The sequence below is a fragment of the Solea senegalensis genome, linkage group LG1, assembly GCF_019176455.1.
Source record: "Solea senegalensis isolate Sse05_10M linkage group LG1, IFAPA_SoseM_1, whole genome shotgun sequence".
NCBI lineage: Eukaryota > Metazoa > Chordata > Actinopteri > Pleuronectiformes > Soleidae > Solea > Solea senegalensis.
In genome coordinates this window covers 6,076,266-6,088,553 of record NC_058021.1, presented here as the reverse complement: position 1 = coordinate 6,088,553, position 12,288 = coordinate 6,076,266, and the positions used below count along the sequence as shown (strand labels likewise).

Sequence of the window (12,288 nt, the reverse complement as noted above, 5' to 3'; positions counted from 1 at the left end):
TTGATTTATCGTCTTCACTTTAATTGTCCCTCTGCTATAATTTTGTATCGTCTTGTGGGCGGAGCACATTTTAGTAACATGACAACGATTACTAATTCTCAAACACAAAAAAATAAAAATAAATGATCAACAGCATCAGTTTTCTGGGGTAATTCCACATTTGCACATTAGAGCTTGTGTTGCTCTGCTCATACGAGAAGATGAAGGCTCTAAGAGTAAATGGTGCACTAGCAGCCCCTACAGGCCACATTTCATCTTGCACATAACACAGTCAGTAAAAATAATTTTTTTTAAATTTATTTTCAAATCAAGATGTAAAAAGATTGTACAAGTATGTACTTGTTACTCCAGTAAGTCGCTGAAAAGCTTCCGCTTCTTGGACTCTCCAGTCTGTATTTCCTGCCAGTGGGCGCGTCGATGTAAAAAGTGGGAGAGGGCAAATTTGGCCCAAACGTGACGAGCAAACTGATTGGACCTCAGCTGGCTTTCACTTGGAACTGGAAGAGACGCAGAGAGAGAGAGGGAGAGAGGGAGAGAGGGGGAGAGGAAAAGGAAAAAAAAAAGATACGTTTGCCTTTGAGCTGAATAAACGTGTGCAAGTGTGAAAGTGAAAGCTCCTGTCACTGTGTTACCGAGTTCCTGCGCGATGCTTTGCCTCTGATTGACTGACGCACTGTTCCATATGGCTTCAAGCACACGACTGCCCAGTCTGGAGCAGGCCAACTGCACATACAGACCCTGGGGAGGATATGGAACAGAGGGGGGAAAAAAAAAACATTTAAACGGCCTTTCTGTATGAAGTTTGCATGTTCTCCCCGTGTGCGTGTCCAAAAACATGCAGATTTGGAGATTAGATGCTCTAAATTGACTGTTAATGTGATAGAGGATGTTTGTCTGTCTGTGCTCCACCTTTCGCCCTATGTCAGCTGCGATTGTGGAGGATAAAGAAGGAAGAAGATAGACAAAGACATAATAAACTTCCTTCAATTAAAAACAAGTGTTTAATATCCTCCACTGAATGTGCACTAAAGGGACTTTACAGCCAATAGTAGTAGCTGCTCAAAATAATAACACTGCTAACTTAACTTTGAAAAAAAAACAAAAAAAAAACCTGGGAATTTTTACTGAAGCCAAGGGCAAGACAGATTTATTTTACTTGAAAAGTATATATTCATTTTTGAAATTGTATCATTGATCCGACTACTACTTATTATATTTATTATTTTATCAGGTGAATTAGCGGTTGTTTTTCATAAAACTCGGGGAGTGTGCCTGAGGCGATTAACGATGTACTTTATTAATTACATACTCTTATATTATTCCTTTTCCCCTTCATTTAAAGGTTTTGTTATTTCTGATGAGGTCACTTTATGTATTCAGTTGATTGGGTTTGATGTGTTTGTGATAGTGTTTAGATTTTGTGAGGTTAGGGTCTGGAGTAGCTGTAAATGAGCTCCAACTTCAGGCTTTTGGTTTACTATTTACTAAAATCCATCTTCACTATGTTTTTGACCTTAATTTCCAGCACTGAATTTTAATTAGTTGATCAAAAAAAAACTCACAATTCTTTTTTTACAACTCAAATATATTTGGAATCATTTCAGCCCCCACTGCTCGTACCTCCAGTCTCCTGAGGATCTTGCCCCTCCCCTTGTCACTGGACGTGGTGATGAGGGCCTGGAGGACATGGCTGCCCGCAGGGTCCGATGCCAGCTTCAGGAGGTCAGCGGGATTTAGAGTGCGCAGGCTACTGAGGAGGAGCGAGCGCTCTTTGAACCTGGCCAACGCCTGGACCAGCCGGGAGCCGTGGTAACAGATGGAGGACAGTGGGACCTAGAAAATGATCAATCGAAAGGGATTCATTGGTATTCAAAGGCTTTGCAGTGCAGCTTTGCACTACTTAGCCACACAGGCAATTACACTCATTCCACTAATGACATGATTTAAAGCCTCTCAGCTGCTCACCTCTGTCTGTGTGCTGCCCTCATCTGTGTCCGTGTGGTAGTACACCTCATAGGCGAGCAGGGACATGAAGAGAGGGAGGCAGCAGACGAGACGGGAGCCAGGCTCAGCGCAGTGGAACGCCTGGAAGGAAACACATCATCAGCGGGGTCTCTATTATCCATAAATCAAACCATAAGTGGTTTTATTGTCTCGTTACGGAGTCTGGATCTCAGTCGTAAAAAAAGGACGGATAAACGGAAAACAAGGGCATCGCTGTGTTGACTCAAGACCTCGGGGCTTACATGTAAGAGACACTGCATCATCTCGTCCTGTTTCTCCTCGCTCTCTGCGCAGCTCTCGGCCAGTTGGACGATCACACCCATGTGACCCACAGCTAAGATGGCCTCCACACCTTGGACCAACTCATCAAACAAGTTCAGGAACTGCAGAGACACAAATGTGTGGAGGAAGTTTTAAATTCTTGCCCACAGGCTTCATACTAAATAAAAGGTTTCAATGTTTCTATATACTTCAGTAATATATTATTGTTTCTCCAAAATGATACAAAACAAACGCTGCATAAAATGAACCTAAGTTAAACAAGAACGTCTGTTAAATCACAATATTCATGTGCATATGTGGTCGGACGACAGTAGAAAGCTGATAAAGATTCTTCCTCCGCCCGTGCCGCTCAAACGGATGCTCTGACTGACCAGCTTGTGTTTGGCAGAGGCTGCAGTCAGCCTCTGTATGGGGAAGTTGGCAATCGGGTGGAGAGCGAGGTCGACCAGCTGACCCTTGAGATGATTCTTGTAGAGATCACGCAGAAGGGACTTGTGGGAGAGCTGTATGATCATCTCAAGGAGGTGACTGGAGGCCTGATCCTTCAGAAAGACTAGAAGTGGACTGTAGGGGAAACAAAAGCAGTATTTTCTGTTAACATTGTGGCACAAACTCACATTTTTGAGAGTTCATTTGAGCAGAATTAAGGCCTGACCTAACTCCCGGAGCAGCGCTGCGACTCGTCAGGTACTCCATGATTCCTGTGAGGAGCTGTTTGCAGAGTTTGGGCCGTTTTCTGTGACAAACAGTCAACATGGTCTGGAACACTGCACTGGCAACAGCATCTGTCACGCTCACTGGAAGAGAGGGAGGAGTATTAAGACCCTCTGCTCTGCAAACAATTGTGTGTCGGTCTGGGATCTACAGCGCTCACTGGATCGGTTCACAGCCGAGTTTCAACATCTGCAAATCAGAGGCCGTGGTTCTCAGTAGGAAACCAATGGACTCTAGGTGAGGAATGAGTCTTTACCCCAAGTGAAGGAGTTTAAGGGTGCATTCACACCAGCCCGTCTTCACGAACCCTAGTTCGTTTGCACAGAAAGTGCGGTTCATTTGGGGAGGTGTGAATGTGCAACCAAACTCTGGTACGCCTAAAAACGTAGGTCTCGGTTCGCTCCAAGTGAACCAAGCGCAGGAAGCGGAATGGCTGACATGTGTCGTATGTTCACATAAAACACATTTTAAAAAAACAAAGACTGATAGGATTTGATGCCGCTCCATGTTTTGCTCTCATGTGGCAGTTTTCTTGTTCATTGCCTGTCTCGTCTTCTCCTTCAGTAATTCTTGATGCAGCGCCGCCTCAGGAGAGGAGGGGAATTGAATTGAAAAGGACCTAAGTATCTTGGGGTCTTGTCCACGAGTGAGGGAGCAACGGAGCGTTGAGATTGGCCGCAGAATCTAAGCGGCGCTGCTGAGCCAAAAGGCAAAGCTCTCGATCTACCGGTTGATCTTCGTTCCATCCCTCACCTATGGTCACGAGCGACGGATCATGACCGAAAGAACGAGACCGCGGGTACAAGCGGTCAAAGCGTGTTACAGTGTCTTTTTCAAACATCAATAAAAAACTATTTGATTTCAACTTGTTAAATGTCAATATTATCTGTGACAGTAAAATGTATATCAAGACCTTGTCTGATATCTAATGGACCAAAACAACTAATTGGTAAACTGAGAAAATACAGACACAATTAATACAGAAAACAAAGTTTTTTACCCTTTGCTTTGCAATATTAAAATTCTCCCTCTGTGAAACTCTTGACCACAGGACACATCTTTTATATTCAGTGATTAATTATGACAGGGACCCGTGTGCCAGGGTTTGATGAAAGACTCACAGTTCACATTTTCCATCAAGGTCTCCGTGAGGCTTTTCAGCTCATACCAAAACGACGTAGGGATCTCAAAGTCTGTCAGCTGAGGAGCGGCGCTGCGATCTCTCGCACCTGGAGGAGAGACGGCATGAATACGAGATTAATGTTCACATGCCTCTGGGTGCAAGTGTCCTGAGACAAACCTCAAAGAACTACCAGCAATCACAGCCTTTTCTCTTTCTGTCATGTTTCACTACAAAGTGGAGAGTGGGTGAAATTATTTCTCTGGAAAACTTCTGACATTTTCTGCCTGGTTAGAACCATCTGATGCCACGATTGCCTGATACTGGGCAACGCAGTGTCACAAACACTGAGGATGAAACGCTTCATATCTGCGGCGGGTTATGAGAGGTCAATCGACCATGATGGCTTTCTCAGCAACATCTTTTAATGACTATCTTAAGACGTACTTTTACCAGAGACATTTTCCTGAAATTTCTTCTATTTATTTAAGTTTTACTGATAATTTTATGGGTTACATTTAAGAGGGTTTATTGGCCCCAACTGAATATACACCCCATAAGTATGCTTGTATAAGTAAATAATCACTTTAAAATAAAAAAAATTATTTGGTTTTCACAGATAATATCTTACAAAAACTTGATTCAAACTAAAAGTGTTATTGTTATTTATTTGACGAATTAACTGAATTCACCTTTTAACACCCACATTTGAGCTGTCCTGACATTAATCAAGCATAAAATCCAACCAGTAAAAGAATATTTAATGTTAATAACTATAATTTGACATCTTAATCAAGAAATAATAATGGGCTTTACTATTTCTTAAGTTTGATAACAATAATAATTATATTTTAGCATCAAAAGTATAATTTCGGTTAAAGAGCGTCTACATTCTGGTATATTTACCATTACAGAAACTTTGATGATTCACAATGCTTTTATGTGTTAAGCACTGTATAGGTGCAAATGTGTGTGTACCTGGATGAGACTCAGTGCGGGGGGGTCCTACACAGCCTGCCAACACGTGTAAAAGTGTGCGGACCACATGTGAGCCGTGAACATGTTTGATGAACTCTCCAATGTTGTCTCTGACCACCTGACTTAGAGACAACACCTGCGCCTCCAGGAGTCCACAGCTCACCTCCTCCTCCTCCTCTTCTTCTTCTGTGGTAGCAGGCGGCTCTAAAAACAATCGGATGCAAACAACACTGTTTTACCACAAAGGACTTAACTGTAGAAAGTGATCAAATTCAAGTGAAACATACCGATCTAACAATCAATTATCAATTATCTTACCAGTCCATCTGGACATCTGTCTGACTGCACTCTCCACAACATGGCCGCCACACCGATCACAAGAAACATCTTTAAACTGCATGCCTGAGTCGCCGCCGAGTTCTGCCAGCACCTCTGCCCCCTGCTCGAGGCTGGACAGCGGGAGCAGCCGCTGCAGAGTGATGCTTCCTGTCTGGTCCATTGCCACTAGCATCGCTTTACCTTTTACTTCTAAGAGGACGTTCTCCACAAACATCTCTACAGAAGATCATGAGAGACATGTGTCAAGTGTCAAAAGTCATGTTTTTCATGGTTGTTTCTGTACATTGGGGCCGTGATCGTGCTTTGACAGATGGGATTACCCACAGCTCCACATTGACCTTTAAGAATAAGTGGTATAGATAATGAATGGATGGATAGAGTGGAAAGAAGTATAATTGTGCTGGTCAGAGCACACTTCTTTATTCAGAAGGACAACTGTGACTGAATGAGAATTCTATTCTCACCTCTCTCTTCCTCATCTTCAAATCCTTCACCCAGTCTTTCCCCGACCCGGCGGAAATAGCCTACACTCAGGGCATCGAGACGTTTCCTTCCACCATCTCCAGGACCCTTCTTCTTTTTCTCTTCTCCTCCTCCATCATCACCAGCATGTCTCCTCTTTTTCTCTCCTCCTTTCGGTGACTTCTTTTCCTCTGTTTTTGCCAACATGACTGTCAACTTTACAACCTGTGGCTTGTGCGAGAGATTCAGGTCTAGAGTCTGAAATAGGGAACATCAGAACATTGAGATTCTCATAAATATCAGGTGGTCAATTTAAACTAAAACCCGATTGGCATAAAACAAATCAATAATTGATTGAGATCAAGTTTGTTAGTGTTTATGATTAGATCAAACGCTGCTTATTTGATTAATTTAATTGAATATCTTCAGGGATGTGTAATAGGTACGGAACAATATAAACAGATCCTGTCTCGATTATCCTGACCAAAATAATTGCGATTCACAATATTATTGATTTTATTTTGTGTGTGTGAAAATTATTAATTTAATGATGAAACATGCAGCCCTCCCACGTGAAATTTTTATGTTTTTCTCCAGTCATGATTATAACGATGAAATAAATGGTCCACGATTACAGTATTGTAAGTGCTTTTTATCGTAATAAGTGATAATATCATGTATTGTCCCATCATGTGTAACATGTATTGATTTTTTTTCGTCTCCCTCTGCTTTTAAGTACTTTGTGGAGACTGATACGCAGGCTAAGTAGAAAGTTCAGTGTAAACAAAATATATTTAATAGTTGAGGAAATGCCATGAATGCCGAATTTGCTTGCGGCTAAAAACGTTTCAGGTACAGCCAGGTGTATTGTTTTGTAACGTCACTATTACCGCCGACAACCCGTTACAAACTAAATTGGACCGTTCTGTTAACGGAGTCTGGGCTAAAAGTCGACCGAGAAACTGTAACTCGCTGCACAAGGTCTGCGACACACATACACAAACTCGACGTATAAGAAACAAATAGTTGAACAGTTACAGAGACATGTAGTCGAATTCATTAATAATGAGACCTACATGTAGGCTACATGTAGAAGTAAACATAATAAGCTTTACTCACATGTGTAGACCTGAGCCAGGCGGTGTGTTACTGTCGCGTAATGATGACGTAACGGAGGGCGGAGCACTTTTTTGATTTTATGACTTAAATCGAGTTTAACTTACTCGCTTTCGTTCTTTTATTATATATTTAATGTATTTACTTATGTGCCTGTTTTAATTGACGTCCTTTGATTATGTCTCCATTTACTATTAACATTTATTTTTAAACAACAACCATTATTATACATTTATGAATATTAAATACCTGATATACTATTAATGACACCCACTTACTTTTACTCTGACTGGTGCCACATAATCGAGTCCTTTATATACTGCAGTTGTAGGCTCAGGTTCTAACCACCAGAGGGCAGCATGGTTCAGTAATGCAGTGTAACCCAAGGCATGGAGCTACTGTATCTAATGACGTCACGAAAGCTTATGACATACAGGAAACCTTACACTGTCCTTGATAGATGCCAGACCGGCTGCGTGTTCAGCGCAGAACAGATGGTACTTTCTGTCAGATAATCATCATTCAGAACCTTATTTGAACTCAACTTCTTAAAGTGAGTGATTATGAATTCTGAGCAGGGTTTGTTTCCAGATTGAACATATTGTTCCCCCCCTTTCTAATAAGATATTATAATCATTTATTAGTCCCACTATGGGTAAAATTGCAATGTTTCAGCAGCAGACATAAATGATTAAAGGTATAAATATGTATTATAAACAACAGGGAATATAAGAAATTGCTGGCTCATTCTAATGCTACTAAAATAAAAATAAAAAATCTAAAGTGTGGTCTCCCAACCACACTATACTGTATGTCTGGGCATGTACTTACATTCCATGGAACAAGACACGTTATAGTTTCAATGAGTTAGTTGCCAGAAAAGAGGCAAGGGGATTATAATCTGAATTAAAGTAATTACTTTTATCCTCATAGGGTGTTTAATTATACTGACTGCAGAGGAGATGATAAAGAGAGGGTTATATGCCCACACATGTGTAATCGGGGGAAAACAGACAGTCGTAACCATGGTGACAACAACAGCATGACACAAGACAAGCCCAATTGTCATGAGGTTCACAGGGAAGGTGTAATGATGAAATTTTCCCTGTAGCATCTGTGTCTGTCGCAGAGGCTGATCACAAGAATCACAAGATGAATGATTACTAACTTTATTTTTCCAAGGGAACATTCAACAAAGGTAAATTGCAGGAAAATGACAATAAAAATGAATCAAAACACCAAGAACAAGAACTAAACAAGTACAATAAAACACGTGTTATCATATTATAATAATCACAAAATAAATATCCCAGCACATACAACATTTTCAATAGGATTTTAATAGCATTTAGAATCTGTTCAGACATGTCGTCCCACCAAAACAAATCTGTCGAATTACGTAAGTGGATTCGTGATTCATTGAGGACAGAATCACTTTAGAGAACCCTTAAGTTTTTAATCTTTCATTCAGTTTTACTGTTACTGTGTACAAGCCCCACCTCAGCTCAGCTGCAAAAAAAAGAAAAGGAAATATCTTAACATACTTGCAGAATGAAATGGAGCTACAACACTTGGAGAACTGTGTCAAGTAATCGATAATGATGTACTGCTGAGTTTTATTTTTAGGAAGGTATTTCTCATCTAAAATGTTACTGTTTTTGCAATACACAAAAGGAGGAACTGCTTTTTGCTTCTTTTTTTTCTTTTTCTTCTTCCCCACGTGCAGAAAGGGGTTGAGGGCTCAGGAGAAGAGAAACCAATAAATCATTTTTTTGTGCAGCAGTGCTCCGCTTGGCTCCGTCTGTTTGTGTTCATCTCCAGAGCAACTGGAGATCCATGCATGAAACCAGCTGCCGTGCAGCAAATGAATGCGAATGAACACTGCAGGTGATGGAGAATGACCAGAGACAAACACATCACATCACATCACATCACATCACGCCACTTGTACTCACGTTCTTCATGTCACAGGCTTATGAATGATTTAGAGCACAGAGTCTGTAAGAAGACAGTGATTTTCCCTGGTGAGAGGATGGCAACGTGATGTCGGCCGTGTCCGCCGTCGTTTGGTCCACTTTGTCTGACAAACACAACAAACACTGTCAGTGTGGAGAACCTTGTCTGAGAACTCCTTTGGGCTGTTAGAGCTGAACTCATGACTGTGAGCTAGTTCCCACCTTAATACAGCTTGTGTGTTTTGATCGCAGGGTAACAGAAAACACTTGAAGAACTTGGTTATTATTTAACAGAGAAGTGTCAATACAGCACATGCCAGTGCTTTTTTCACTAAGAAAAATCAATGCTCATGCCGATGCCAGTTACTTATACATACAATGAATGGCACCTTTATGTCCCTTTATTGTTTCTCACAAGCATGCTTTCTAACAAACGGAAGTTTTCCTTATAGGACGGCTGCTGGCTGTTTGGTTTCCCACGTACAATGTGAGAGTCGGGACCCAGGCCCATCTGTTATACTCAAACACGCTGTGAACCCGAGTCACCTTCGTGTTTCCTCTCACGCCCACCGCTTTGCAGAGGCCGCAAATGTTGTCCGTGTCATTTATCACCCCTGTGTCGAGCCAGCGGGATCAACAATAAGACACAACCCCAAAATAGCCAAGACACAAACCGAATGCATGGCTGCGACTGCAATTCCTGTAAGAATTACTGTATTATTATTTCTTTTTTTTACACACGATATTACAACAAGATCTGTCCCCTCAGGTTGCCTTATTACTGCATGTATGTGTCAATATCCTTTCTAAAGATGAAAAACCTTTGTTTTATTCATGACTGAATATACAAGTGCACTGCATACTTTTAGGGTGTCCTTGTTGTTGTCTGTTTTCTGCTCTGTTTGAAGTAATGCCACAGCACATGAACTAATTCTTATTAACACTGTTTAAATTCCTACGCCCTGCTCTGTGGAAGGACACAAACACATGTTTCTCCTCTATGATCACAGACTGCTGTAATCTCACAGTCCCCACGGTGCACAATATTTAACACATACAAACTCTGTCTTGACACAAGTGTGCAGTGATTGCATTGTAGTGATTGTGTGAATTTGGAGGGCAGTTCATCGGTCTGTCGTCCATCGATTGTACGTACAGACTTCATGGTGACAGTGAAAGGAAAAGCCAGAGGGATCAAACATTCAACCGTGACATCACGCATTTCTAAACTGTTGTTTTGAAACCTTGAGTTTGTGCACATTATCCAGCACTGTCTTAGTTTTTGGAGAAAAAAAAGAAAGAAAGAAAAGAAGTGACCATATTTGGCTGAGCTGGGAAAGAAGTGCACAAGCAGCAGATCGCCATGTGTGACATCTGTGTTTAATCATGCAACATGCAACAATACAAGGGTACCACAACTTAATCGCAATGAATGTTATGCTGTGTTCTGAAAGAATGTGAGGCTTCAAACCCCTCAAGAAAATCTTAAACTGACTTATGGACAACGTTTCATAGACTTTCATGCAGACACACTTAGCCTTTGCAAGTTCTCCCCGTGTGTGTGTGGGTTTTCTCTGGGTTCGCCGGTTTCCTCCCACAGTCCAAACACATGCAATATGTGGATGAAGTAAATTGGACACTCTAAATTGACCACTGTGATGGACTGGCAATCTGTCCAGGGTGTGACCCCCACCTTTCCTCCCTCATGTGGAGGATAATGCGGTAGAAGGTGGATGGATGGATGGAATTGACCCCTGGAGGTCGTTCAAGAACCTGTAGTTGTATACATTTATTTATACAAAAAAAAAAAACTGGGTTAATAAAGAGCAGCTGGTTTACTCATATACAAGAAAAGTGGATCTTGAATTTATGTCAGTGTTACTGTAATCTTTGGCAACTCTGTCGCAATAATGTGACGTGCAGTGCGAGGCGGATTCGGATATGAATCAAGGCTTCACTTTGACCCAGTCATAGGCATCAGAGTCATGAGCAGACATGACTTCATCTATTGAACTCCTGCCATAACGTAACCTGAGTCACGACACGAATCACTATAGAATCAACATTTCTTCACACTGCTTTGTAAAGAACTGAAGTCGACAATATGCAACATCTCAATCTCGTTGTAGTCAGAATTTTTGGTGCAACCTATGAGTTTCAACATGTACACTTGGGGTTAAAAGTGTGCAAGAGTAAGAGGTCAGAATGGGTTTATCCTCTTAACCCTAACCCTGACTGTCAATGAGTGGAAAGAGGAAGCTAAATATATTGTAATGTGTCACACAGTGACTCCACATTGAGGATTTCCTGTGAGGGTTCACCTTGGATGACAAAATAATTGGGTTATTTTGGTACAGGTTAAAAATGACTATGACTTTTTTGAGTGATTTTGGACGACATACACGCTTGAGACGTGCTTTTACTTAGAGGAATTTTTAATCAAGTGCAAGTGAAATTTACCTCTCTGTTGGGGGGCAGATGGCACTTTGATTGATGCATCACCATCCAATTGATTCGTTCAGGCCATTCAATATGATTGGATGGTGTTTTTAGAGGCCTTAGTTTTTCTTTTTGTGACGATGCATTAATTGGTTACAATCGGGGTATGAAGAGGATTTTAAGCAATACAGCAAAAGAAAAATGCTCTGGAAAATGATCTCCCTTTCTCCTGTCCTCATCATTCTTCTGTCCTCATTATTCTCCTGTCCTCATCATTCTCCTGTCCTCATTATTCTCCTGTCCACATTATTCTCCTGTCCTCTTATTCTCCTGTCCCTCATTATTTTCCTGTCCTCTTATTCTCCTGTCCTCATTATTCTCCTGTCCACATTATTCTCCTGTCCCTCATCATTCTCCTGTCCTCATTATTCTCCTGTCCTCATCATTCTCCTGTCCTCATCTCCTGTCCTGTCCTCATCATTCTCCTGTCCTCATTCTCCTGTCCTCATTATTCTCCTGTCCTCATCATTCTCCTGTCCTCATCATTCTCCTGTCCTCATTATTCTCCTGTCCTCATTGTTCACTGCCAATTTATTAATTTATTTATTTATGTATGTATTTATTTATTCAGGCCAACATGTTTTTTTTTTCATTAAGTAAAGTAAAATTAAAAATTTTAAAAAATCTAAAATCTAAAAAAAACCTACTCAATTACAGTAACGTGTAGTAAAGTAAATGTTATTCATTACTTTCCACCCCTGGTGGTGTGTGTGTGCTGTGTGTTAGGTGGACGTGGGCGGGGGCTAGGGCGCCAATAAACACGTATTTCAAATGTCCAGTTACAAAGTAACGTGCGCTTTTCTCATGTCATGTAAAATG

The 12,288-nt window shown here is 41.2% G+C and overlaps 1 protein-coding gene across 1 annotated transcript; it reads right to left on the bottom strand.

Annotated features, from left to right (window-relative positions):
- LOC122773920 (nucleolar protein 9) lies at positions 1 to 7,071 on the bottom strand. The gene is made up of 12 exons (XM_044032916.1): positions 7,019 to 7,071; positions 5,902 to 6,157; positions 5,417 to 5,653; positions 5,099 to 5,302; positions 4,122 to 4,229; positions 2,942 to 3,083; positions 2,658 to 2,850; positions 2,247 to 2,387; positions 1,966 to 2,085; positions 1,621 to 1,833; positions 633 to 738; positions 1 to 497 (listed from the first exon to the last, which is right to left on the bottom strand). The coding sequence occupies exons 2-12, from the start codon at positions 6,104 to 6,106 to the stop codon at positions 343 to 345; spliced, it is 1,824 nt and encodes a 607-aa protein (XP_043888851.1). The 5' UTR covers positions 6,107 to 6,157; positions 7,019 to 7,071; the 3' UTR covers positions 1 to 342.
- Between the last annotated feature and the right edge of the window lie 5,217 nt (positions 7,072 to 12,288).

Bases quoted from the DNA above. Each gene is read 5' to 3' on its own strand.
- LOC122773920 (XM_044032916.1), bottom strand. From the start codon at position 6,106: ATGTTGGCAAAAACAGAGGAAAAGAAGTCACCGAAAGGAGGAGAGAAA. The intron at 5,654-5,901 runs GTGAGAATAGAA...GATCTTCTGTAG, and splicing joins TGAAGATGAGGAAGAGAGAG to AGATGTTTGTGGAGAACGTC. The intron at 4,230-5,098 runs GTACACACACAT...TCTCTCCTCCAG, and splicing joins CCGCACTGAGTCTCATCCAG to GTGCGAGAGATCGCAGCGCC.